A 27,973-nucleotide genomic window follows, 5' to 3' on the forward strand; every position below is an offset into this window, starting at 1 on the left:
ATGATGGACTATAGGACAGGACTGCTGCTTTTAACTGTCTGCTGGGCAGGTGAAAATATTATCTGATCTTGATTTGACATAGTTCTTATTACATGTACAAACTTAATTCATGTGGGGTTTTTTAAATGTTTAACAGGTGTTGATGGTCAGACGCTGACAGAATCTGAACCAGTGGTTAAAAGGCCTGGAGAATCCCACAGACTGACCTGTACAACCTCTGGATTCACATTCAGCGACTACGATATGAACTGGGTCGGACTGGAGTGGGTTGCCTGGGATGAAAATGACAATGACGGGACATCCTACTGTCAGTCAGTTCAAGGACGGTTTACCATCTCCAGAGACAACAGCAGGCAGCAGCTGTATCTGCAGATGAATAATCTGAAGACTGAAGATTCTGCTGTTAATTATTGTGCTCGAAACTCACAATGACTGGAGTTGGTTGAGCAGCTGTACAAAATCCCAATCATCTTTCAGTCTCCAGTCTCTTTTTCTTTGTATTCATATTACATATTTATTAAATATATTTTTTATATTTTTTAATTATTGTGTTGAAATACATATTTTATATAGCATATATTCTTGAATAATAAATTATACAAGTCCTGAAAACTGTCCAGGGAAATTCAATAAACACAATAAAGATAACTTTTAAAAAAAGACCAAAGACAGTGACATACAATAATATGGTCGCTGAAGTTAAAGTACTACTACAAACTAAGACAAAATAATGTCTGTAAATTATAAATGAGTCTTGATATGAGAGTGAACAATAATATTGCAGGGCAGTCAGTGTCACGTTTCTCTCTCCTCTAACACTCAGATCTGGTGTTCTCATTGATCTTAACTGACTGACAGTTGAACCCTGGACTGAATTAAAACTTAACACTACTGCTGATGAAGACTTTTCTAAAGATGCAGCATGTTAACTTGATTTAGCAAATTTTGAATAGTACAGTTTAACTATAAAGAGTTTACCATCAGCAGTGACTGCAGCTCCATCTGTCTGTCAGTTCATCTCAGCAGACAGGAAGTAGATGGATGAATTGATGAACAACAATCCTGCAGTAAAAAAAAAAAATCTGGGATTGCTGAGTAAAAATAGTAATGGTAAATCACACTGAATAATGTTAAGACTGGTTCTTATTTTTTTACACAACCACATCCATGCATGAAAGCACTGCTCTGAACTGCTCGAAAACAGCTCGTTTGTAGTCCAGCCCTTCACTTCCTTTACTTGTGACATAACAATGAAAACGCGTCATAAAGCTTGCCAAGCGGTTAGCGGGGTCAGTCTGAGCGGAGGCTCTTTGGCTCGACTCGCCTTTGTTTGGGTTTCCATTGTAGAAATGTTGTACCTGTACCTGCTTCCAGGTACTTCTTTTCGTATCACCTCACCTCCGTCGAGGTTCCAAGCGAGCTGAGGCGATACTAAAATGTAACGTGAAAACACGACAGACTGCTGATTGGTCATAGAGATTCGTAACTATTCACTGCAACATCACTGTGCGTGCCAGACAGAGACCAGCAACAGAAAGTTTTATATTTTACAGTTTTTGTATGTAATTTCATCATTAAATCCACTTCTGAGAAGTTTTGAGGTGAGAAATCAGCTGTGTAGATTTCGAATATTGACGGTTTTATGAGAAGTGATGGCGGAACAAAAATGTGCTTGAATATTTTTGGAGTTGAGGAGCCCCGCAAGTACCTGCGGGGCATGCACGTGCAGAGGGGGGTACAATGGGTGCTTGAGCACCTGTCCTTTTGCCCTTTGATGCCCAAAGTGCCCTTTTGTCAATGACAAATTTAATTAATTAATTAATTTTAAAATTTGTAAAGGTCCTTTTGTGAAGGCCTGCCGAATCAAAATATTAATAAAATGAATTAATAATAATTTCGCAGTAAATAAAATGACCCACATTACGACCTTTCACCTGATGACCTCATCCATGACGAGCCCTCCCGTTCACACACCGTTAGTGATTCAGCAGCTCTGCCTACAGGACACAAAAAACATAGTGTGCCTTAAAATAATTATAACAACATTGGTAAAACAGGTTTATTACTTATTCCTCCGAATTATAGCCTACTTATCAGCCCGTTTTAAAACAATCATTTAAATCAGAACAGTATTTGAATAGATTTAATAGCAAGCCTATTATATGAAAATAACTCAACTACATGTAATAATGTCAGTGTCAATATAAAATAAATAATATTCCTGACATCAAAGTAAAGAGTGAAGAAGAAATGGCCCTATTAGATTTCAAACAAAGGTATGAAATGTTTATGTGAAAGGTAAATGCTGCTCTGTCATGGTTATTATGGGCCAACAGAATGAACACACACACATCTTTTTAGATTCATTATTAGACATATAGTCAATCAAAATCCAAGTATATCTCAGATTCACAATGCAATATATAAAATCATTATCACAATATTGTCTATACACACAAACACACACACACACACACACCTGTCTATAGATCTGTCTCACTCTTACCCCTGCCTTGGCTAACCTAGTCCTTTCTCCAAGTACTGTTTCCTTCCCAGATTATTTCCCATACTTTTTTTAACCTGATATCTTATTTCCTCTACCTGCAGCTCTTGGTGTGCAGCAGTCTCTGTGAGCATCTCCTTCTGATTTTCTCATAGCAGTCAGTCTTGGCAGCGGCTGCAGCACTACAGCATGTCAGTCATAGTGAGCCGGTCCCAAATACTGTCAGCAATCTTTACATCTCGTCATGGTCATATATTTGTTTCATCAGCTAATATATCTCCTATGTTTGTTATAATATCTCTAGTCACAGATCATCTCCAGTAGTATCAGCAGCAGCAGCAACAGCAACAGCAACCCCTCAACAGCAGCTGTTCCCTGTATGTCAGCCCACCGTGTTTTAAAGCTAGATCTGGGTATTCCCTGTGTTTCTTTTTCAAAACTGTGTGACAGCATTTGTTGATGTATCGATACAGAAGCATCTGTATACGCATATAATCAAGGAATACATGACAATATATTTCTGTATTGATTTTTGAGAACAGCCCTATTTAAATCCTTGTTCCATGTGCCCCTTTTATGCTTTGAGCACCTGCCCTTCCAAAGGTCTCTGCACGGCCCTGCTGCGGGGGATGCCTGTGCCAACCTGTGGGAGGAGCGTGTGAGGCCGGCCAGCCACCCGCTCACAGAGCCCTCTGCTCCCGCCGTTACACAGACCGCTGCAGCATCAACGGCAGAGGAAAACACAGCTGGAAGGTTTTCATACCGCTTATCTGTCTTTACATTCTGAGTAATGTTGAAACGTTTTAACTTAAAAAAGAGAAAGCTGTGTGGATCGCTGGTGTGTGTGTCGCATTGAACATTACGTCATAGGAAGTTGTGTGTGGCGTTGCTATGACGACAAGCTACGTACTATCTCTGGGTACTATCTGCAATGGAAAACGGAGCAGGGCAGAGTAGAGTTGAGTCTATCGATTTGCGCTATGGTGGCATTTTTCGACAAGGCAGCATAGATCATCAGAACACCGGCAACAGTTCAACGTTTAGTCCTAAAAGACGATATAACTCTGACTCTGGGCCTGGAAATTCACAATCACAATCTGTAAGTATTATATTTAAAATAAACACGGCAATGTAACTTCACAGACTGTTTAAGTGCGGAGTTGTTGTAAACGTTGGCTAAAACAGCTATAGTTATAACTATAATACTAAAGTTACACCTGATGTGAAAGCTACTGAGCAAAAATTCAAATTGTTTTGCCAATTTTTATGTAAAATTTAGTTGAAATATGGTGATTTTTGTAGTGGTTTATGGTAAGATGTGGAACAATGATGTGTGGTTGTGGACTTGTGAGGAACTTACACCATCTGCTAGGTTACGGTCGCAGTCTGAAGCGGCTTGGATTTGGATCACACTACCTTGTTTCTTACGACCCACCCTTCTCTGCTTCTGATTGCGCAACTCCCAACAAAGATTTTGTACAGAGGTTAAGTTACTCTATAGCTCAAGAGCGGAGCGTACAACATATAGGGTGAAAAGAGGAGCTGCAGCAATGTGCAGTATGAGAAAAATATGTGTTTTTTGAAAATTAAACTATGTAAACCTTTTCTGGTACAACCCCTAAATAAGATGTAGAACCTGAAAATGGGCATAATACCACCTCTTTAAGTTAAAAAAAGTTAAAATTTGTTTCATTTCTATAAATGCAGGGACATTTTCATGTGTTTGGTTCTATGCAAACTCAGCTATAAAAACTTCCCATCAGGCTGTCAGTGGAGTTCACAGCACGTCACTTTTAACATAAACCATGTTTTCTGTAGCTCTGCTGCTGCTGTTGGCAGCTGGATGTGAGTCTCTCTGGATTTGTCAAAGTCAGCAGTTCTTCTTTTGCAGTATAACTTGATCATTTGTTACAAAACATTGGTCAAGTGTGAACAGGGGTTATGTACTGTAACCCGGATTCTATGAGTATAGGCGCAGCCCTCTAAGGTTATCGCTATTGGGTTTACCCCTTCCGCGCACCTGCGCGGCACTGAGAATTTTAGTCTACACCATCGGTGAGACCTAGCCTTCAGCTCCCAAATGCCTTTTCTTCAGCACTGAGAACCAAGGTCCAGTGAGGCCTTCAACTTAGAGGGCTGCGCCTATACTCCAGGTTACAGTACGTAACCCCTGTTCTATTTAGTATAGTCTTCATCCTCTAAGGCTATCGCTATTGGGTTAGAGGCGAAGCAGGATGAGTCAACGCCTCACTGGCCCATATGGTACCACCATTCCTGACCCCTGTTCCGCGCAACCGCTGTCCCCCTCTCGATCCCTGCCTCGCTCCCTCTCCACGGACTTTGCCCCGTGCCCCACCGCCGGCGTTTTCCTTCTCCCGTGAATCCCTGAGGCCAAAATCTGTTATGTCACTGGGCTGCGCCTTCTATTCGCGACGGCTGTCTCCCATGGAGCAAAACTACACCGTGGGGGACCGGGAGCTGCTGGCTATCAAGCTGGCTCTGGAGGAATGGAGGCTTGAGGGAGCAGAACACCCCTTCCTGGTCCTCACCGACCACAAAAATCTCTCTTACATCCAGACCGCCAAGAGACTGAACTCCCATCAAGCCCGGTGGGCCCTGTTCTTCAACAGGTTTAACTTCACCCTCTCCTACCGGGTCCTGCAACACCAAGCCAGACGCTCTCTCCCGACTCCACTCCCCAGACACCCCTTCGGACCCCCCTGACACCATCCTGCCTCGCACCTGTCTTGTCACTTCTGTGGTCTGGGAGGTGGAGTCAGCTGTTCGCCGTGCCCAGTCCACCGACCCAGACCCCGGTGCCGGTCCCCCTAACCGCCCCTACGTCCTCTTGAGTGTCCGCTCCCGGGGTTCTCCAATGGGCGCATGCCTCCAGGTTCAGCCCACAACTCCCAAGTCTGCGCCGCCACTGGTATGTCCCCATTCATGTGTTCCCTGGGTTATCAGCCCCCCTTGTTCCCATCACTAGAGGAGGAGGTAGCGGCCCTTTCTGTACAGGCCCATCGTCGACGCTGCCGCAGAGTCTGGAGGGAAGCCAGCCGCCAGTTGTCGGACCACCACCGGACCCCTGCACCCACCTACCGGCCGGGGCGGCAGGTTTGACTTTCCTCCAGGGATCTTCCTCTACAGACCTCCTCGAAAAAACTCACCTCCCGGCCGGGACAGGCAACAGAGGAAAAGGTCTGCCTGCGACATCGGAGCCAGGCTGCATGAAGGCCGCATGGCCAGCTGCAGCCGGTCAACACAGCGGTAAACCCAATAGCTATAGCCTTAGAGGCCGAAGCCTATATGAAACAGAACAGTTGACACAGCCAGCCTCTGTGACTGTGCAGCCAGGTCAACGTCTGACCATCACCTGTCAGGTCTCTTATTCTGTTAGCAGCGACTACACAGCTTGGATCAGACAGCCTGCAGGGAAAGGACTGGAGTGAAAGATTCACTAAAGAACAAGTTCAGTGTCAATTTAGACTCTTCCAGAAACAGTGTGACTCTAAACAGACAGAATGTGCAGCCTGAAGACACTGCTGTGTATTACTGTGCCAGAGATCCACAGTGAGAGACATTAATAGGAGAGTCATACAAATACTACTTCCTGTATTTATCACCACTACAAATTGAATACCTTTTTTATTTCACATGTTTCAAACATGTTTATATTTTATATTCTGAAAAATGTTTTTCCTTGGAATCATTGCTTACAGATGATGTAATAAGGCTATTTTCTATTTCTTACAGTGCTGCTGATTAAATTCTCTGTGGAGAAACTATGTCCACATGTTTCCATAAGTTCAAGCATGAAGATCATGCCGGTGAAAATAATAACACATCTTCCATGTTTTCGTAAATTGCACACCAAATATTTGTTAAAATGTTTTTTTGGTAGCACTTTATAATAACTACACACTATAAAGCATTAATGAAGCATTAGTAAATAAGGAATTCATCATTTATAAAGCATTGTTCATACATTAATACACATTAGTAAGTCATTCATAAACACAGTTATAAATGTTTTATTCTCATTTATCTACACACTATGAAGCAGTTGTTAAGTATTAGTACATTTATTATTCATCATTTATAAACCATTGTTCTTACGTTAATACACATTAGTAAGTCATTTATAACTATACTTATACATGTTGTATTCTTTATTAATAAGCTCATCTATTTGCTTAATAATTTTATTGTATTTTCTTACTTCATATATGATCGGTTCACTATTTATAAATGGAGTATTATTTTAATGACAAACCATTTATGTATGAGTTGTTAATGATTCTTAAGATCATTTGGAAAGTTTAAGAAAATTATTACATAACTGCCTGTTTTCTGATACTTTCCCACAAAAGGATGCTACTAAGACTACCCGAAAGATGCCCCAACTAACTTTACAGGGTAAAAGCCTCACCGTTACAGGCCTGGTATCATTTCTCTGAACTCATCATCAAAACTCCAAGATCTGTTACTAATAGTTAGTAAAGTATTTTGCGTGAGCTCATCTAAAGTGAGGACTATCTATGCCTTACAAAGCACTTAGAAATGATATTGTAACACTCCAGAATCAGTTTTCTTCTGAACAGAAAAATGAAACTGACACAACACAAAGGGATACAGAACATATTATTTATTACAAAATGCCTTTCACCCATTCATTCACAAAAAAACACAACACGAGAGACTACTGCTGCATAAACTGTACAACTGTTTATATAAAATGAACCATCTACAACCCAACCCGTTCTCACTCCCAAGTCGTCACATATGGACCAATGGTCAAGACGCCTTGTTGTCACTTTATAACACACTTGGGAGCCCCTTAGCATCATAGTTCAACGTACTGGGGAAAGCCCTGTAGCATAGTTTAGAATATTTAACACTAGTGTAGAACTTTAGCTAACTTACCAACCTAGGTTCTGAGAAGTAGTGTTGGGCTAAGAAATAGACTGTGTGTGATTAAAGAACAGTGGGCAGGTTTATTACATTGCCTTTAACACTCTCATAGTGCACCAACCATGTTTGAAACAATCCCCAGACTAATAAGAGCTCTTTCATAAAAAATACAATTTTAAAAAGTGTCCAGTGTCTTTTAGTTATTTTTATCTCTACCTGGGCAGGATAATAAACATGTGGTGGATCTTTCTTATCTGCCAGTGTCTGATGTGTCAGTCCTGTTCAATGGGATCCGAAGCAGCTGACCACGCCGTGGTCAAGACATCACTACTATGCAAGACAAGACATCACTACTATGAATTAATTAAATTTCTCCATCTCTTAACATTACATTACATTAAATTACAACCAAAAAATACTGAACAGAGTTTACACATTTTAGTCAAGGAAATTATCTTTAACATGCATTGTCATAATTACTGTAAATAAAAATACCTCCAAAAGTACCTCCAGAGATTAGTTTGAAACCACGACACAAGAAAATACTGATGAATAGTTCACGTCATCATACTCACAAAAATCCCTCGACTGCTTTTAACTTACAGTAATATGGTTTTAACCCACCCATTTAAGCTAGCATCACGCTGCACTTTTAGCTCTCTCCTAAAGGTTACAAACTTTACTCACCGGAGTTTCCAGGGGGAAAAAACTCCTTCGGCAAATGACGGCATTCAAAAATCCCGAGTGATGGTGTCTTTACACTTAAGACCCGCTTCTGGGCCCGTGTGGCCTCCACTCAGTCCTCTTACTCCTCTAAATGGTCGGCTTTCCAACGCTGGTGTCTGGACCAGGGGATGGACCTGGTTGCCTGTCCTCTGCCGGCGGTGCTTTCGTTCCTCCAGCAGCTCATGGACAGGGGGCTGCCGTTCATAACGGTTAAAACCTACACTGCCGCCATTTCATCCTGTCACGAGGGCTTCGGGGACAGGACTGTATTCTCCCACCCCCTGGTGAAGCGCTTTCATAGAGGGGTGCGAAGGCGCAGGCCAGTGACGCGGACTGTTGCCCCACAGTGTGATTTGGCGCTGGTTTTACGCGTGCTAACCCAAGCCCCGTTCAAGCCTTTGGAGACGGCGAACCTGAGATTCCTTTCGGCTGAGACTTAAGAAGCCTAACAGAACAGAGACTTTTTTCAGTCTCGTTTGTAATATTTTGTATGGCCTAGATAGAAAATACTTATTTCCTTAAATGTTCTACATGATCATATGAACCATAGGCACATATATATGGTTTTTCATTGGAATAACACTTTTAATCAAATACAATCATTAAGCACATCACTGATGAGCTGGTAGTGATAGATGATCTGTCTCAGAGAAATGATACCAGGCCTGTAACGGTGAGGCTTTTACCCAGTAAAGTTAGCTGGGGCATCTTTCTGGTAGTCTTAGTAGCATCCTTTGGGCTTTGCCACTGGTAGATTTAGGCGTTATGCTGAGATTGTTTATATTCTTTCTCGGGAAAGTATCAAAAAACAGGCAGTTAACCTACGTAATAATTTTTTTAAAACTTTCCAAATGATCTAATGAACCATTAACAACTCATGTATAAATGGTCATTACAATAATACTTAATTTATAAACAGTGAACCGATCATGTATAAAATATGAAAATACAATTATTAAGCACATTATAGATGAGCTTATTAATAAAGAATACAACATGTATAACTATGTTTATAAATGACTTACTACACTGTTAACTCAAAAGTTCATTCTATGCAAACAGTTTGATTAAATACCACTTTTAAAGATTAGTTTTATTGCATTACATAAACAGTATGAGTATATGAAGAGTGTATGAGACAGTCATTGGGTGTACTAATTTTTGTAAGTTTAACAAACTATCAAGTTTTACCTCAGGCAACGGTGCTGCCCTGTTGTGATTGGCTCAAAACTCAAGACAAGTCTGTGCTTGTCCGTTGGCGGTTAGAGAAAGTTGCACCATTTTCTAATTTACACAGAGCAATTTAAGATCTTTGCACTTTGTATGCCGGCATTTTTCTGTTTTTAGCAAGTATGTACGGTTTTAAAGGACATTTGCCTGCCGTAAAGAGGATACCATTTCTGTCTGAATGAGGTAAGTTGTTTTCTTTATTCAAGTATTAGAAACTGCTGGAACATTTCTAGTTTGAAATGTATACATTTGAATGTGTGTAAATTTGACGTTGACTTATAAGTAAATTTTTAGCGATTGTGACAATTGTGATTTTTGAGTGGCTCTCTCTTCTTTTTTTGTGATACATACATCATTGGTCAAATTTTGAGGTTTATTAGTGTTATAAGTAACTCTGCCTAAATAACAAAGTATAGTAAGTTATTTCACATTTTTCAGGTGTTCTTGGAGTTTAACAGGGTTGTTGGTAGAAATCTTAAAGAGTTCTTCGGTGTTCTTGATGGTTTGTGTCCAAGTTTGATGGAAATCAACGGTGGGTTGATATTACTTTACGTTTTTTTTGTTATGATATTGATGGTTAGTTCATACATATTACAAAAACTAATTCACCCACCTTCCCTTGTGGTACTTCTCTATATGAACAAATAAACTGATAAAGATATATTTCTTGTATTATATCTCTTTGCAGAGCACTGAGCCATTAGATGCCATGTCCTGAGAGGACTTCCAGTCATTCTTGAGGGTGACGCATCTATATTCTTTAAGAGCAGTGAGTAAAGTTTGTTGATTGGTGTTTGACTCAGTTTTTCCATTCTCCTATGTTTTGTTTATTTGGGATGATGATTAACATTTATGAAGATGTTCATTAAACTTAAGTGGATTTTAACTTGATAATGTACTTTCACTGTTAGCAAGAGGAAATTAATTACTGCATTTAATACTGAAAATTATACAAAAATTCAAAGGGCTTGTATAGTGACTTGATTTCTGCAAAAACAAAAAACCTAAACCACTGAGGGGCTGCTGCTGGAACGTCCAGTTGACGCATAGTTTGTGGCGGCTCCACTGAATAAATCCAAACATCGCCAATGTATTTCTAATCTTGCCTTTATTGATCTACACACACTTACCCCAATAATTCCCAATTTCTCTATCACATATCACATTTGTCCAAAACACAATCTGTCAAAACATGGGATCTACACTGTAAAAAAAATCTGTAATTTTAAAGTTTCATTCCTTTTTATTTCAGTTTTTTTCCTGTATTTTTGAAATACATGAAAATATCAAAAAATTGCATGAATAAACTGTGAATTTACATATCTAATGTAAAATAACCTGTAACTGTGACTAACCATAACATTTATGTTATTTTAAAGAAAATATTGGGTTTTTTAACATAAACAAACTGTTACAATACATTCAGGAATTACTTGTATTTTCACAAATATTATTTTTATTATTTAAAAGAAAAAACTGTTAAAAATAAGTTTAAAACTGTAAAAACATTTCTTGAACTTGGTACAATTAGTAACAGTTAACCGTAGCAAAAAACATTTGTTCTGTAACTTGACATAGATTTTCTTGTTAATTGACAAATATCTCCTTTAATTATGGATATTTGGAAAATAAAAACATTGAATAAATGTTATTTTAATCAGTATATTGTGTCTACAAGTATTGTTAAACTGTCAAAACATAGTTTTGATCATTGAAAACAGCCATAATTACTGTAGCTACGTAGCTTTTGACTTTTATTATAATTCTTAGATTACAATTTAGATTAACATAGTATATAATTGCCCCAAAGTGGTAAAATTACAGAAAGGTAATATTGAATTTATTGTTAAATGACAAGCGTTCACACCTTTTAATGTGGTTAAAAAAACAAACTTCCTGTAAAATTACGGGTTTGTGATGAAAAATGTATTTTAATGCCATTTTACAGATACTTGATTAAAGAGTCTTAGCTATAGGTGTATTATCAAAACCTAAAGTAAACATATTTAAATCTAGTTTTTTCATAAATAAAAATTACCACATGTTCACAATATTACATTATTTTACATAAATCCATTTATCCTATAATAGAGACCAGAAACCCATTTTGAGTAATTTTGTAGGGTTATTTATGAAAGTTTCAGACTTCCTTAAATTTACTTAATTTGACCAAACTCAGACATTTATTAATTCAGCTGACGCTGTTATCTAAATCTAGTCTTATCCATTGCACCTTTTCAGTCAGGATTTAGAGCTCATCATAGCACAGAGACAGCACTGGTGAAAATTACGACCTCCTTATTGCATCAGACAAAGGACTTGTCTCTGTATTGGTTTTATTAGATCTTAGTGCTGCATTTGATACCATTGACCATCAGATCCTATTGCAGAGACTGGAATATTTCATTGGCATTAAAGGAACCGCTCCAAGCTGGTTTAAGTCCTATTTATCAGATCGATTTCAGTTTGTACATGTTAACGATGAGTCCTCCATGCATGCCAAAGTTAGTCATGGAGTTCCTCAAGGATCTGTCCTCGGACCAATCCTCTTCACTTTATATATGCTTCCCTTAGGCAATATTATCAGGAAACATTCCATAAGCTTTCATTGTTATGCAGATGATACTCAGTTATATCTATCGATTAAGCCAGATGAAACTCATCAGTTAGCTAAACTTCAAATGTGCCTTCAGGATGTTAAAACCTGGATGACCTGTAATTTTCTAATGTTAAACTCAGATAAAACTGAAGTTATTGCTCTGGGGCCTAAGCACCTCCGTGACGCATTATCTAAAGATATAGTTTCCCTGGATGGCATCGCCCTGGCCTCCAGCACCACTGTGAGGAATCTTGGAGTTATCTTTGATCAGGACATGTCGTTTAAGTCTCACATTAAGCAAATTTCAAGGACCGCCTTTTTCCACCTACGTAATATTGCGAAAATCAGGAACATCCTGTCTAAAAATGATCCAGAAAAACTAGTCCATGCATTTGTTACTTCTAGGCTGGATTACTGCAATTCCTTATTATCAGGCTGCTTGAAAAAGTCCGTTAAGACTCTTCAGCTGATCCAGAATGCTGCAGCACGTGTTCTGACAGGAACCAGGAAAAGAGATCATATTTCTCCCGTTTTAGCTTCTTTGCATTGGTTTCCAGTAAAATCCAGAATAGAATTTAAAATCATTCTTCTTACCTACAAAGCTCTTAATGGTCAGGCACCATCTTATCTTAAAGAGCTCATAGTACCTTACTACCCCACCAGAGCACTGCGCTCCCAGAATGCAGGGTTACTTGTGGTTCCTAGAGTCTCCAAAAGTAGACTAGGAGCCAGAGCGTTCAGCTATCAATCTCCTCTCCTGTGGAACCAGGTTCCAGTTTGGGTTCAGGAGGCAGACACCATCTCCACATTTAAGAGTAGGCTTAAGACTTTCCTCTTTGATAAAGCTTATAGTTAGGGCTGGCTCAGGTGAGTCCTGAACCATGCCTTAGTTATGCTGCTATAGGCCTAGACTGCCGGGGGATTTCCTATGATGCACTGAGCTCCTCTCTCCTCTACTTTCTCTCCCTCTGTATGCAACCTCATCCCATTATTGCATGTTACTAACACAACTTCTCCCCTTTCTGGTAGTCTTGTGCTTTCTCGTTCCTCTCCTCTCTCCTCCTATCACTTCCTGCAGGTTTTCTGGCTCTGGAGCTGTGGAGTCTGGATCTGTGGCTGCGGGTCACCTGCTGCCCCCGTGTTCCTGCTCGACACCCTCTGCTGCAACGACTATTGTTACTAGTCCTATTGTTATTATAATCATTAACATTACGACTGTTACCATTAACACTACTATAAATATCTGTACCATTTTTCATTTAGTCTATAGCAGAGGTCACTAATAGGCGGACCGCGGTCCGGATCCGGACCCAGCCGCCGTCCTCTCCGGACCGCCGACCTACAGCACATTTATTATTGAGACTTACTACCTCGTGACGGAGCGTTTCTATTTTAACCCGCGCAGCTTTTCTAGCATTTACTGTACTGGTTTAGAGGACCAGGAAACTCACAGACCAATCGCGTGTGCTCCAATCGTCTCATGTGACGCTGCTCAGCCAATCAAATCTGTGCATACCGATGCTTGCGAGTCGAGTCCGCAAGATTCACCAGAGACGTTTTGGAAACACACCCGAATTGAGGAGACGAAAGATAAAAGAGATTTCACATGACTTTTAATCAAGAATGTACAGATTTTTACATGTACATTCCTCCCACGGGCAGTTCAAAACCAGAATATCTCATAGATCTCCAATATGCTAGCTGGAGCTCACGTTTCTCACTGAACAACAGAAAGTAGGAAAGTGATAGCTCTGTAAGAGGAAATGAAAGAGAAGAGGAGGCATTACAGCTGTTCATTTGTTATGATGTGTTGAGTGTTTATTATAAAATTGGTTAAGACTACACTTCATCACTTAAAGCTACAATTTTTATTAAATTTTTTCTAAAAATTAAGCACTTTAGTTTACTTAAATTTAGAATTTATTATTTGAATAGTTATTATTTATTATCCCTCCAGTTTGATGTGAAAACTGACTGAAATATTATTTGATTTGACAGTCCGTTGTTGACTAAAAACATGTGTTGATACAACTATAGGTTATAGTACTGAATGATAACGCAAGTTCGTCGTTTTGATGTTCCGGACCTTTGCTTCAGGAAATTTTCTCTAACTAGACCTCTTTGAAATCTAATTGAATACCCCTGGTCTATAGCAACATCACCTTTACTGTCTGTACCTCTGTGTGTATATTGTGTAGGCTGCCTTCTCTCTCTCTCTCTCTCTCTCTCCCTCTCTCTCTCTCCCTCTCTCTCTCTCTCTCTCTCTCTCTCACCCCAACCGGTCGAGGCAGATGGCCGCCCACCCTGAGCCATGGTTCTGCTCGAGGTTTCTGCCTCTTAAAACATGTTTTTCCTTGCCTCTGTCGCCTAGTGCTTGCTCTTGGTGGGAACTGTTGGGCTTCTGTAAATAGCATCATAGAGTACGGTCTAGACCTGCTCTTTTATGAAAAGCGTTGTGAGATAACTGTTGTTGTGATTTGGAGCTATATAAATAAAATTGAATTGAATTGAATTAGAAACCTAATTGGGTCAACATAAATAATATTTTGGATACTGTTAGACACAGCTCCAAGATTAAAGTGCAATCTGAATGTAAAGTAATTGGAAAGTATTTCTTAAAATGCTGGCATTTTGCTTTCATAGGAGGGGGAAATGGTGGTTTTAATGCACAATCCAAAGACTTCTTCCCTGGTTTCAATATGATATTTTATGACTTTCTAAAGCCAGTTTTTGTATCTGGTAAATGTTGTTCTTGGTGTACGTGTTTCTCTGTGCTGTGCATCCTTGTTCCTTTTCTGTCCTCTAGTTGTGCCCCAGGAGTGCTACAGCTAAATTGTTGAATTAGGTCCACCTGGCCTTGCAAGGCAGTGCACAACTGTGTGCACGGGAGTTGGGGAAGTCCAAAAGAAGACAAGTGCGAATGTGAAGTTTTTCTTCGCAGTCCAAATGAATCATTGAATGGTATGCAAGCCAAAAGTACATTTTCAGATTCAACTGACTTTGCACAACAACACCTCTGGATGACCTAAAGAAACCACTTGGGTTCTTAGCTCAATTGGAAAACATAAACAATGGCAAACAAAATCAATTGTATATCTATCCAAGTTCTGCAAGACATTAAGTAAGTTTCCCTTAATAATTGGTATGGTGACCAAATTCTGGAGATGTGTTAGTCCATAGCCCTCTCCACAGAAAGTCTGGTGGCTACATGGCTGCAAAAATGACAGAGCAGATAACCACTCTCCCTCCACCACCAGCTCTTCCCATTAAGTGTGAGCAATAAGCAAAAGGCAGATGATCTACACTAGCTTGACGTTCCTTACATCCAAAAAGCTTGACTACCAAAAGTATTGGGACACCCCGTCCGAATCATTGAATTCAGATGTTCCAATCACTTCCATATCCACAGGTGTATAAAATCAAGCACCTAGGCATGTGGACTGCTTCTACAAACATTTGTGAAAGAGTGGGTCACTATCATGAGCTCAGTAAATTCAAGCTTGGTACCTATGCAATAAATCCATTTGTGAAATTTCCTTACTACTAAATATTCCAAGGTCAACTGTTAGTGGTATTATAACTAAGTGGAAGCGATTTGGAAGAACAGAAACTCAGCCTTGAATGGGTAGGCCACATAAAATCACAGCACGGGGTCGACGCATCTGCAGAAGCTGCCAACTTTCTGCAGAGTCAAGAACTACAGACTTCCAAATGTTGTGTGGCCTTCAGATAGCTCTAGAACAGTGCGTAGAGAGCTTCATGGAATGGGTTTCCATGGCTGAGCAGCTGCATCCAAGCCTTACATCACCAAGTGCAATGGAAAGCGTCGGATATATGGTGAAAAGCACGGTGCCACTAAACACTAGTGCAGTGGAGACGTGTTCTCTGGAGTGACGAAGCACGCTTGTCTGTCTGGCAATCTGATGGATAAGTCTGGGTTTGGCGGTTGCCAAGAGAATGGTACTGGCCTGACTGCATTTCGCCAAGTGTGTGAAGTTTGCTGTGGGGGTGTTTTTCAGGGGTTTGGCTTGGCCCCTTAGTTCCAGTGAAAGGAACTGTTAATGCTTCAGCATACCAAAACATTTAGGAAAATGTTTATGTTCTTAATTAAATAATAAAATCCCCCAAAACTGCACAAGATTTTATGTAAAATTAAAGTTACAGACTTGTCATATTACATGGAATATTACCGTATTTTTACGAGTTGGTTGTTTACTGTTATTTTACGGTATTTTTCTGGCGCCCCAGCTGCCGGAATATTTCCATTTTTTCACATTTTTATTTTTAACTGTGTAACCCTGCATTCTGGGAGCGCAGTGCTCTGGTGGGGTAGTAAGGTACTATGAGCTCTTTAAGATAAGATGGTGCCTGACCATTAAGCGCTTTGTAGGTAAGAAGAATGATTTTAAATTCTATTCTGGATTTTACTGGAAGCCATGCAGAGAAGCTAAAACAGGAGAAATGTGATCTCTTTTCCTGGTTCCTGTCAGAACACTTGAAATTTGCTTAATGTGAGACTTAAACGACATGTCCTGATCAAAGATAACTCCAAGATTCCTCACAGTGGTGCTGGAGGCAAGGGCGATGCCATCCAGAGTAACTATATCTTTAGATAATGCGTCACGGGGGTGCTTAGGCCCCAGAACATTTAACTTCAGTTTTATCTGAGTTTAACATTAGAAAATTACAGGTCATCCAGGTTTTAACATCCTGAAGGCACATTTGAAGTTTTAATAATAATAATAATAAATTTTATTTATAATGCACTTTACATTTCAGGGAAATCTCAAAGTGCTACAGCAACAAGGGGTTAAAAACAGTTCCAGAAAATAACAATCACAATAAAACACCGTAACAAAAGTTTAGCTAACTGATGAGTTTCATCTGGCTTGATAGATAGATATAACTGAGTATCATCTGCATAACAATAAAAGTTTATGGAATATTTCCTGATAATATTGCCTAAAGGAAGCATATATAAAGTGAAGAGGATTGGTCCAAGGACAGATCCTTGTGGAATTCCATGACTAACTTTGGCATGCATGGAGGACTCATCGTTAATGTACAAACTGAAAATCGATCTGATAAATAGGACTTAATCCGCGCTAAGATCTATTAAAAGCAGTACAGAGATAAGTCAATTGTCTGATGCAATGAGGAGGTCATTATTAATTTTCACCAGTGCTGTCTCTGTGCTATGATGAGCTCTAAATCCTGACTGAAAATCCAAAAATAAACTATTGCTCTGTAGAAAGTCACACAGCTGTTTACATTGTGATTCCATATGTGTATGGAGTATCAGAGAAACCAGGGCTCGACAATAATGGTGCCCCGATGGCCCGGGGCCAGTAAAAAGTAATGTTGGGACAGTTTAACTACTCAACATCCTGCAGTTGTTTTTCAGCTTATGGGCAGCACCGTTGTCCAATCCAGAGTTGTACTTACGTGACGAGTGGTTGTCAAACGTTATTTCTCTAATCTTAATCATGCCGCAACCTCTGGGTCTGAAAATTATACCGTCCACAGAATTTAAAACTGCGTTCTCTCACCCAGCAGGGGGCGAGTCCGCTGGTTGCAAAAAGAAGTCCGGTTCTCAGTCACTAGTTTCAAGTCTTCTTCAACACAGCATGATGTTCATTTAGTAAATTATGGTCCCATTTAGGGGAAAATAGACAATAATGCAGATAATGCAGCGTATTCTTTTGGGCAGGACTACCTTGTGATTGACAGGTCACTATAATAATAATAATAATAATAATAATAATAATAATAATAATAATAATAATAATCCTTATTTGTAGAGCACTTTTCAAAAACAAGTTACAAAGTGCTTTAACAAGTGTAACGAATAATACAAAAAAACAAGATAAGAGCATGAAAAATTAATATAAAATTAGTAAAATACAATAAAATAAAAGGGATAAAATAAAGTCAAATAAGATCGGGAAAGGCTCTCCTATAAAAGTATGTTTTAAGAAGGGACTTAAAAGAGTTTACTGACTCAGCCGACCTGATTTCCTCGGGCAGGCTGTTCCAGAGCCTCGGGGCCCTGACAGCAAACGCTCTGTCCCCTTTAGTTTTCAGTCGAAACTCTGGAACAGACAACAGACCTCTGCCCGAGGATCTCAAGGTACGTGCTTGTGCACTACCATGGCGACCTGACTTGAATCCACTGCTCTCTGTAGCCTATATTTTTTTCTTAAATGGTTGTCAGCAGGAGAGAGAGCTGGTCATGTTTGTGTCTGTTTAGTATTAGTGTTGTAGTCAAGACCGCCCAAACCGAGACCAAGTCAAGATCACGATCAGAGTTTTCAAGACCGAGCCAAGACCAAGACTTTTAGGCGCTGAAACTAAGTCGAGACCAAGACCAGTTCCCCACGTTACATGACACACAATAAAATGTGGAACAAGACCATAGGTAACACCCAAATACAAACACTAAGAGCTGAAATCAACATAAGCATTGCAATTGCAGAGAGGAGTAACAACACATTTTAATTAGGGTTATTGGTTGCATTTGAAGCAATATGTTTTACATCCAATCAGAGTTAGGATGTTAATAAATAAATTAGATGATGCAAAAGCAATTTATTGATATTCTTAAAGTTATGGCCTTGACTGGTCTTGAAATAAAATCCTGAGTCCTCAATGTCCGAGACAGAGACCATCAAAAAGTGGTCTTGGTCTCAAGACCGGTCTCAAGTACTACAACACTACTTAGTATGTTTTGTTTTAAAAGTAAATTTTTTTGTTAACTATTACCTTTTTATACTTAAATATTTTTATATTTTTTTAAATCATTTTAACTGTGTTTACATTTTAGTTTATTTTTCTTTATATCCAGGATGTATTTAATAACCGATTAAACATGTTAACAGTATAACATAACTTATGTCTTTGGTTTTGTTGTAATACTGATAAATAACTTTTAGAGGGAGGGCCAAAAAAAATTGTCCTCAGGCCAGTAAGTTTCAAAGCCTCTGGCCTGGTGGGGCCAGTTGAAAAAAAGTTTAACGTTGAGCCCAGGAAACAGGAGGATTTTTAACAAACATCACATCTCTGTGTTTTTTAAACCCAAGAACACACACAAGATGATACTGGTACACCCCAAAGACAGCATATCCAAACACAAGAAAAGCAATCTAGTGTATGCGATCCAATGCAGTGAGGAATGCACAGACCTGCACATTGGGGAAACTAAACAACCACTACACAAACGCATGGTTCAGAAGGGCAATCTCCACAGGTCAAGACTCAGCAGTTTATTTACATCTGAAGGATAAAGGACACTCGTTTGAGGATCACCAGGTGCACATTTTAGACAGAGAAGACGGATGGTTTGAAAGAGGTGTCAGGGAAGCCATTTATACCCAGATTGAGAAGCAGTCGTTGAACAAAGGAGGGGGCCTACACGACCACTTATCCCCCACTTACAATGCTGTCCTTTCATCACTTCCCAGGAAACTGAACAAGCATTTCCTCTTGGCCTCAGGTGAAGATGCCAACGATGGTCGTTCAGACTTGGCCATTGTCACGGCTGGCTCAACACCGCAACAAAAAAAGAACAGTACAGTAACACAAACTGCAGTAACGGTACCATTACTTTTGTTTTTTTACACAAACAAAAACAACTTAATATTCAAAAATCATATGAAGTGTGATAATCAGTAGATCAGTCATGTCAGCAGGTGTGCATGCTTGAAGGAGTAGTGTGTGGAGTGTTGTGTGGTGAAAGAAACAGAAAATAACGAGGAGCATGGAGCATAGGGAACAGGGTATCCCTTCTCTCTAGCCCGAAGTGCAGAACAAAAGACGCGCTCTTATAGTGGAGAACACCGGGCCCAGGTGGCTCCAGCAACTGATGATTTTTACCCTGCCTCCTGACATCTGCAACACAGGATACAAAGAGACAGACATCCCAGCAAACGAAAGATGGGGATGTCCTTGGGTTGCTCTAATGACCATGACGACTGTTGTTACCACAACCAGGAGCACTAACGATCCCACAGAGGTTGACTTGCTGAGTTTCCCTCCCAGTCAGTCGGAACTGAAAAAGTCTCTTGGATGAGGGACGAAATGTCTTCTAATATCTTCAACCAAGTCCAGTTGCCCTTGACCTACATTACAAAGTCAGTTTTTCTTTAGTTTAGAGAACAAAAAATTATTGTTGCTTTTCTTTTAAAACATTGGTATTTGTTTTATTCCATTTTACTCAGTTTCTTTTTGATTTAGCTGATTGATGAAGTTGAATAGACAATTTATAATCATGTATTGTGTAATTCATCATTAAGCACCTAATCAGTACAGATATGGTGAGCTAAGTAAGTTGATACTTGAACAGAATACTTGATAAGGATTTGTAGTGAACAACGGTGTGGATTTGTGCATTTTACATTGAATAAATTTGGAGCTACTCTAAATTCCTTTCTCCTCCCCAGAGAAGAAGGGGAGGGGTCAAAGTTGCTTTCTCTAAGTGCTATCCCGACCGTAAAACTGGCACCTTTTTGATTCCGAAGCTGATAACGCGGGGCCTGACTGTTAAACTGACAAAGGGACACGAACCAGCCATTTGCATTTCCCTAAACAGCCTATCAAAACTGGCCCCCCACACACATTTCCGTGGCAACTGACCTTATTCTTTGTTTTATTACCACATCAAAGGGATACTCCTTGTCTCACCTAAGTGTGACATTGTCCAGACACTGAACTTTCAATGTAAAAGGACTGCAGTCTCCAATGACTCAAAGCATTTAATTAAATCTTTAGTTACCTGATTACGTTTGCCTCTATTTGAGTAGTTATGTTAACTGTTGTTGCTATCTGTTGTTGATATTAGTGCTGAAAAGAAAGTTACTTGTGCAGTGTTTTATTTTCGGCAAGACACTCCTTCATCTAATGTAATCAATGCTTGTTCATAATACTTTCCTACAAAATTCCTTTAGAAATGATGACAAAGGAATGTTTTACTATACTCTTAATCGCCAGCTTGAATTTAAGGATGAATCAACAATATTCCCAGTTCCTAAGGAGAGACGATCTTTGATTTAATCCAAGCTTTCCTCATGTAACCTGAGCTCCCCCAAGTGGACGAAATAAGTATTACATGCCCTCGTCGGAAATGCCGTTAAATGTATAAATATCCTGACCAATAATGTGACAATTGTTTCCTGTTACCAAATGCTTAGAACAGTACAACCGTTCGACCATTGAGGTTCGATTGTGGAAAATATTTGATTATAAGACGTGCAAATAGATTTCTTTTCTTTAAACATTAAGTTTAGAGAGGCAGTCCCTTGGGAAACCTGAGACGCCACCTGGGGAACCACGCCCCAGGCAACAAAAGAGCGACACGCGACCTCTCGCGCTCTTCTCTTCGCTGTTGGCTCTCTTCCGCTCTGCTCTGCCCTCTGGACGCTTTGGCACGCGCGTGGCGTGCCTCGCCAGGCAACGCCCAGACTCGGCCAGCGAAACAGGCCTTTTGTTGAAGCTACACACCTGAAGTGCCGCGACATCGATCTGCCTTCAGTTTGTTTTATTTTCTTTATTTCTTTTGTTTGTTAAAGTTATCAGTCCGTTAAGTTACACTGGACTAATTCAGGAACGACCAAGTTCCATTTTAAGCCTTTTTCGTCGAGCCAACTTCACTGAGGTCAGACCAAGCCACGTGGTTTCGCCAGCTACAACGAAGGAAACCTGAAAACAGCCAAATTCCTGGACAGAGGAGGCGTTTTCAATCAGACACGGAGAACCCCGGAGAATCCCTAGCAAAAAGCCGGGATCGGGCAGCTAGCGTGGGACCCGTGCAACAGGCCAAAAGCAGACTGTCGACAAGCAGTAAGACTTAACACACGTTCTGTGATCAGATGCCCATTTTAACTCCTAAATTATAGCATTAGTTTACTTTCATTAGCTCTTCTATGCCGTATGAGTCAAATGCTTCCCACAATCGAACCTCCAGGCTCATTGTTCAGCAAATGTTTATGTTCCCTGTATCCAACCATCTTTTTATCACCTTAGTTAGAGAATAAATTCACTGTAATCAAGAGCTGTGTGTGTTGCCTATTTCTAGTTCCTGCCAAGAGAATTGACCCTTTAGATATGAGACTGACTGACTGATTTAAGATAATTGAGCGATTATTAACTAACTGATCACTAGTAATAATTGTATAATTATTCAAAACTACCTAGAGGTCCGGAGACTCTAGGATTATAACAACTCGGTGGTGCCCTTAACGAGGAAAATTTTGATTTTATGAATCAGGTATCAATTCTCATAAATTTATTAAAATGCATAACTAAAAAATTTTAGGTCTGCTACAGATTTCTGTTTCTGCTGTCATACAACTGCAAAAAATTGCAGTCATTATGAATGTGGTATTGTAGCATAACCTCGGTTTTGCAAGTTGTACTTACACTGACAATTATGTCAAAATTTTAATTATGTACATAATAGAAATGTAATTTATTATAAATTAACTAAATGCAAACAGCAAAATTGTACTATGATATTGACTCAAATTACTTTTCTCTCAAACATTTTCTAAGTACATGTCTTCCCATGAATGTTTCTGTATCTTTACATTTTTATATTTTGTTTTTTACTCTATAAAATAAAATTTGCAGATTTGAAATTAAACACCTGTCTGTTAATTTTTGTAGTTGCTAGTTGTATAGCTTCAAGGAAAACAACCCCTGGCTGCCTAGGAAATCCATCCTAAAATATGTGAAATGTTCAGCACTAAAATATACAGGCTAAAACACTAGACACCTCTGGGATGGACAGTGTGGCTGAATTCAGTGGCTTTGATAGATCAACATATACAAAGAATTAATATTTCTACCTTTATTATTCTAAATGGTGTAAATGTGGACTTCAGGGAAACAGAGCTAACTATCATTAACTTTTATCAAGTTCAAGAGATAAATGTGTATCTGGTTGTGTAAACTCACTGTCAGTGAAACATGTATGTTTCTCTTGGTTCAAACAGCAGTTTTAGTATTTGTATTAGAAGCAGATTGTAATATATCACTGTGATGGCTATTTTGACTACTGGGGCAAAGGGACACAAGTCACTGTAACTTCTGGTGAGTAATAATCATGTTTTTTGAGTGAAGACAATTCAATATTTTTCTCGTTTTTTGTTAAATTTATGTTGGTTTATGGAGCAAATAACTAATGTAATCTACAGCAAAAGTACCAGGGTAAATGATAGGTGTACACTGTAGTTTACCGAGTAACACTTTATTCAATGATACAGGCTGATAAGTATTTTTGCACTGAAGTGCTATTGAAACCTGTTACTGTGACTACTTTGACTAATGGGGAAAAGGAATAATGGTGACTGTCACAACAGGTAAAAAAAGCTTATATTTGTCTTCATATTGAAAATGTAGTAATTACACAGTTTAATATAGTATATTTAGACCTCAGTGGCATCAACAGCATCTTTAGGGTGATTGTTTTTGTATGTTGGATGTGTTGACATGTGACACTGCTTTTGATTACTGGGGAAAAGGCACAATGGTTACAGTTACATCAGGTAAGTCAATCCTCTTTTTTTAATTCTAATTTATACATTTTGATATGAAAACAGTTTTAGTATTTTTAAGAAATGCAGTAGTGACACTATACAGTTCTTTAATTTCTAGGATACTGTATGTAAAATATCTTAATCTAAAATATGGTGATGAAAATCATGTTTGGCTCAATCTTCTGAAACTTTAACTGACGGTAGATTGTCATAAAATAAACTACCAAGGAAAGTGTAGAGATCTGGGAACAGGTTTTTTTATGCAGTTGTTTAGTAATTTGTTGAACTGTGACGACTTCTTTGCCTACTGGGGAAAAGGAACAATGGTGACCGTCACAACAGGTAAAAAAAAAAAAGCTTATATTTGTCTTCATATTGAAAATGTAGTAATTACACAGTTTAATATAGTATATTTAGACCTCAGTGGCATCAACAGCATCTTTAAGATGCTTGTTTTTGTATGTTGGATGTGTTGACACACTGTACTGTGACAATGCTTTTGATTACTGGGGAAAAGGCACAATGGTTACAGTTACATCAGGTAAGTCAAAAAATGTTTTTACTGATTTATACATTTTGATTTTAAAAAAGTTTTAGAATTAAGAAATGCAGTTGTGATGCCACACAATTCATTTATTTCTGGGATAATGTATGTTAAATATGTTGTAATCGGTAGAATCTAAAATTTGCTGATGAAAATCCTATTTGGTTCCATCTACTGAATCCATATTTGGAAAATGGCAAGTTAAAGATGTCAGAAGGTAGATTGTCATAAAATAATCGTCCATGGAAGTGTAAATATCTGGGAACAGGTTTCTGAATGCAGTGTTTAATAATTTGTTGAACTGTGACTACGCTTTTGACTACTGGGGAAAAGGAACGATGGTGACCGTCACCTCAGGTATATTATTTCAATATTTCTGATTACAGAGTGAAATTCCTAATCATATTACTAAATATATATTATCACTTTCATGTGGTCACAACTGATGGCCAATAATAAGATAAGCCAACGGTATTATATAGCCAGACAAAGAATTTGTGAAAAGTTAAGTTCAGCTGGATAGTAAGTCTATCAACAAAACATTTAATTTTATATTTAATTTTAACTGTTTTTTAAACTGAAACCAAACTTTGGGATATACCAGTAATGAGTTTTTGTGAAAAGTTTGAATTGACATTCTTAACTGTGGCAACTGGGCTTTTGACGACTGGGGAAAAGTATCTATGGTCAGCATCACCTCAGGTATGTTTTAATATTTCTGATTAGAGAATGAAATTCCTAATCATATTACTAAAATATATTATGATTTCCTGTGGTCACAGCCAACAGTGTTAAAATTTCTGGCTGTTTAGTTCAGTTGGAACTTAATATTTTATATTATTTTTATTATTTTACTTTGATTTGACCTGTTGCTGAAACCAAACTGTGTGGCATGAAGTAATGGGATATTACAGTTATAAGTTTTTGTGAGAAGTGTGAATTGACTCTGTTAACTGTGGCAACTGGGGTGCTTTTGACTACTGGGGAAAAGGCACTATGGTAACAGTGTCATCAGGTAAGATTCACCATTTCAAATCTACAGCAGGGTATGTTTCAGACTGAAATGTCATGTTTAAGTTATTCTGTAACTTCTCAGTATGTCAAGTGTCACTAAAGTGTGTATGCGTAAGTACTGTAAAACTTCAAACAGCGATATTCTCAGTAGGACACACTGGTGAATATTAATGGCTAGTTTATTTTAAGTGGATTCATTTAAATAAATTTAAGTGGATTATTTTTAACATAGTAGGATTTATTAATAGCTGAGGTAGACGCTCATTCTTGCACTCAACATTAGTAGACGTAGTCTTTTCATACTAACAGCTAAGTAGATTCAGCACTGTGCTACTATGGTTATGCTTTTGACTACTGGGGAAAGGGTACAACTGTAACTGTTTTATCAGGTAAGAATACTCTTTAAGAGACTCAGTTACTGGATGTTTACTGACTTTAACCTTCATTGCTTGAATTAAAAAATACTAATCATTGTTGTGGTTTAAAGTATTTATACATACAACAACATAAAGCTACCACAAAAAAAAAACATTATTGAGGGAGGTTAACCTTAGGGCAACAAATCTAAATAAATGAGACAGAGAAACATAAACGTCTGTGTATGGAGGGCATTTGATATTTACACATTCAGCAGATTAATGCGTTCCATGCTGTGCTTTGTTACACTGTTGATCAACTTACCTGACTTGATGAAAAATGTCTGTTATATTAAATTTTATTTTGGTTCTTGCATGTTTGTTTTTTCTCTGTTAGCCTGTCCAACTGCACCAACTGTGTTTCCCCTGATGCAATGTGGTTCTGGGACTGGAGACTTGGTCACTCTCGGCTGCCTTGCCACCGGCTTCACACCCTCCTCACTGACCTACACATGGAGCAAAAATGGGGCTGCCTTGACGGACTTCATTCAGTACCCTCCAGTACAGAAAGGGAACGTTTATACGGGAGTCAGTCAAATCCGAGTGAGGAGACAGGACTGGGACGCAAGGCAGACTTTCAAATGTGCCGTGACACATCCAGCAGGAAATGCAGAAGCTACTGTCGTCCCACCACCACGTAAGACTCATGCTAAGTCAAATAAAATGCATTTTTAGTAGCTAATTTAACATCTAACAGGTTTCCATGGTGGAACTGTTGACATATTTTATTATGGTGAAACAATTTTAAATCAAATCTATTAATTACACAAAATAGGACAAGTAGTTTGGCAATAATAACTGATAAATATTTCCCACAATTTGATGTAGAATACAGTATCTGACAAAATACCCTTAGTCATAGAAAGCTTTACATTTTACAGTGCAATAAATTATGTGCTACAAGGCTACTTCTAGTCAGTAATTATGAAATTTATAAGATATTAACCTCGTTTCAAGATCATGCTGTGACCTTATGTCAACAAAATAAAGTAGTAAAGTACTTGTTGATGTAATCATTTAATGATAATTATATTTATATAGCGCAATACATGCAATAATAATAAGTCATAAATATGTGTTATTGTTGTAATATCTTTACACTAAAAGTGAATCTCTCTTACTTGGTTTTGGGGTTTTCCTGTTAAATGTTTATTAGAGGCAGACGTTATAACATCTTTGTACATTTATCCTGAGCTGCTGATGTTGACACATGTAAAGTAAATGTGAAAGAGAGCAGTAATTTGTTTCACCGTTTTAGAAACAAAATACTCCAATCTGTCATTAAGTAACATAAACACAGCGGACAGCATAAAAATAAAATACAACCAATTTAACATTTACATCCTTAAATATGTTTAATTAGTAGGTCCAGCTGTCAAACCAGACAGTGAGGTGGAACGAAAAGGCTAAAGCTTTGTTGTGTATATTCAGCTGCTGACTCTGAGTCTGATTTGTTCTTTACTATTATGCTGTATGTCCTCTGCACCTGTCCAAGAACAGATTATTGCAATGTGTTCTGCTTTTTTCCCTCTGTCTGCATAATTATGCAGATAGATGGAAACTGTGTGTTGATCATTAACATTCACGTTAAGCCTGTGTTTGCTTGCCCGACCAGTCAATGTATATGCAGAAGTGATAAAACCTCTGCTGTTCACTTGTTTTACTTTGACATTTTTATTTTCCTTTTGACTCTTTATGCACACTTTAGTAACAAACAGTAAGTGTTAATTTAAAGAGCGTAATCATGTGTGCATATGTGTGTGCAAGTTGCATAACATACAGTAGAACAGAAAAGTCAGTTAAGTTAATAGTAAATCTAGATTACATGAACATTGGAGCACTTTGGTCAACTCTTCTTCTGCATATATATATTATTCCCTGCTTCTGCATACATATATTTGTGTATATCTTTGTTTTTCAGCGGTGATTTGTAAATTGCCAACTCTAGTGTTGGCCTCCTCTGAGAAGGAAAACGAGGTTACCTTCTCCTGCTTGGCCAAAGATTTTTCACCAAAAGATTATGAGTTCAAATGGCTGAAAAATGAAGAGGATATCCCCAACAAAATATACGAGATCAAAACATGTGATGGAAAGGAAGTGACCGAAACTAGGGTGTACAGTGCAGCAAGTTTTCTTGCAGTACCATCCAGTGAGTGGACTGAGGACAGTAAATTCACATGTGTGTTTGAGGGGAAATGTAAAGGTCAAATAACATTTGTGAATTCATCTGTGACTTACAAAGATACAACTTGTGAGTAAATTGTGCAATTCAATGCTTTTAAACATTAAACTCTTTTGAGTTCTATCTTTTCACATTTTCCCTTTAGTGATTATTTCAGAGCTATTATAGTTAATCAAATTTTATTCTGCAGTTGTTTCTGTTATCGTGTGTTCAATACAAGTCCAAAACAAAGTTAATTCAATTCAATTCAATTCAATTCAATTTTATTTATATAGCGCCAAATCACAACAACAGTTATCTCACAGCGCTTTTCATAA

The 27,973-nt window shown here is 38.5% G+C and overlaps 1 protein-coding gene across 1 annotated transcript; it reads left to right on the top strand.

Annotated features, from left to right (window-relative positions):
- Window positions 1-27,784, top strand: LOC119887406 (Ig heavy chain Mem5-like). Its single transcript, XM_038698199.1, has 6 exons — window positions 1-49; window positions 137-425; window positions 5,594-5,616; window positions 23,007-23,054; window positions 25,812-26,111; window positions 27,396-27,784. The coding sequence occupies exons 1-6, from the start codon at window positions 1-3 to the stop codon at window positions 27,731-27,733; spliced, it is 1,047 nt and encodes a 348-aa protein (XP_038554127.1). The 3' UTR covers window positions 27,734-27,784.
- Window positions 27,785-27,973: the final 189 nt, after the last annotated feature.

This window comes from Micropterus salmoides, unplaced genomic scaffold (genome assembly GCF_014851395.1).
Source record: "Micropterus salmoides isolate LMB-PRFRI ecotype aquatic unplaced genomic scaffold, ASM1485139v1 Ms_hic_scaffold_10, whole genome shotgun sequence".
NCBI lineage: Eukaryota > Metazoa > Chordata > Actinopteri > Centrarchiformes > Centrarchidae > Micropterus > Micropterus salmoides.

Coding starts and splice junctions, on each gene's coding strand:
- LOC119887406 (XM_038698199.1), top strand. CDS start 1: ATGATGGACTATAGGACAGGACTGCTGCTTTTAACTGTCTGCTGGGCA. Junction 5,617..23,006: donor ACCTACCGGCCGGGGCGGCA/GGTTTGACTTTC, acceptor ATCACTGTGATG/GCTATTTTGACTACTGGGGC. Junction 26,112..27,395: donor TACTGTCGTCCCACCACCAC/GTAAGACTCATG, acceptor TTTGTTTTTCAG/CGGTGATTTGTAAATTGCCA.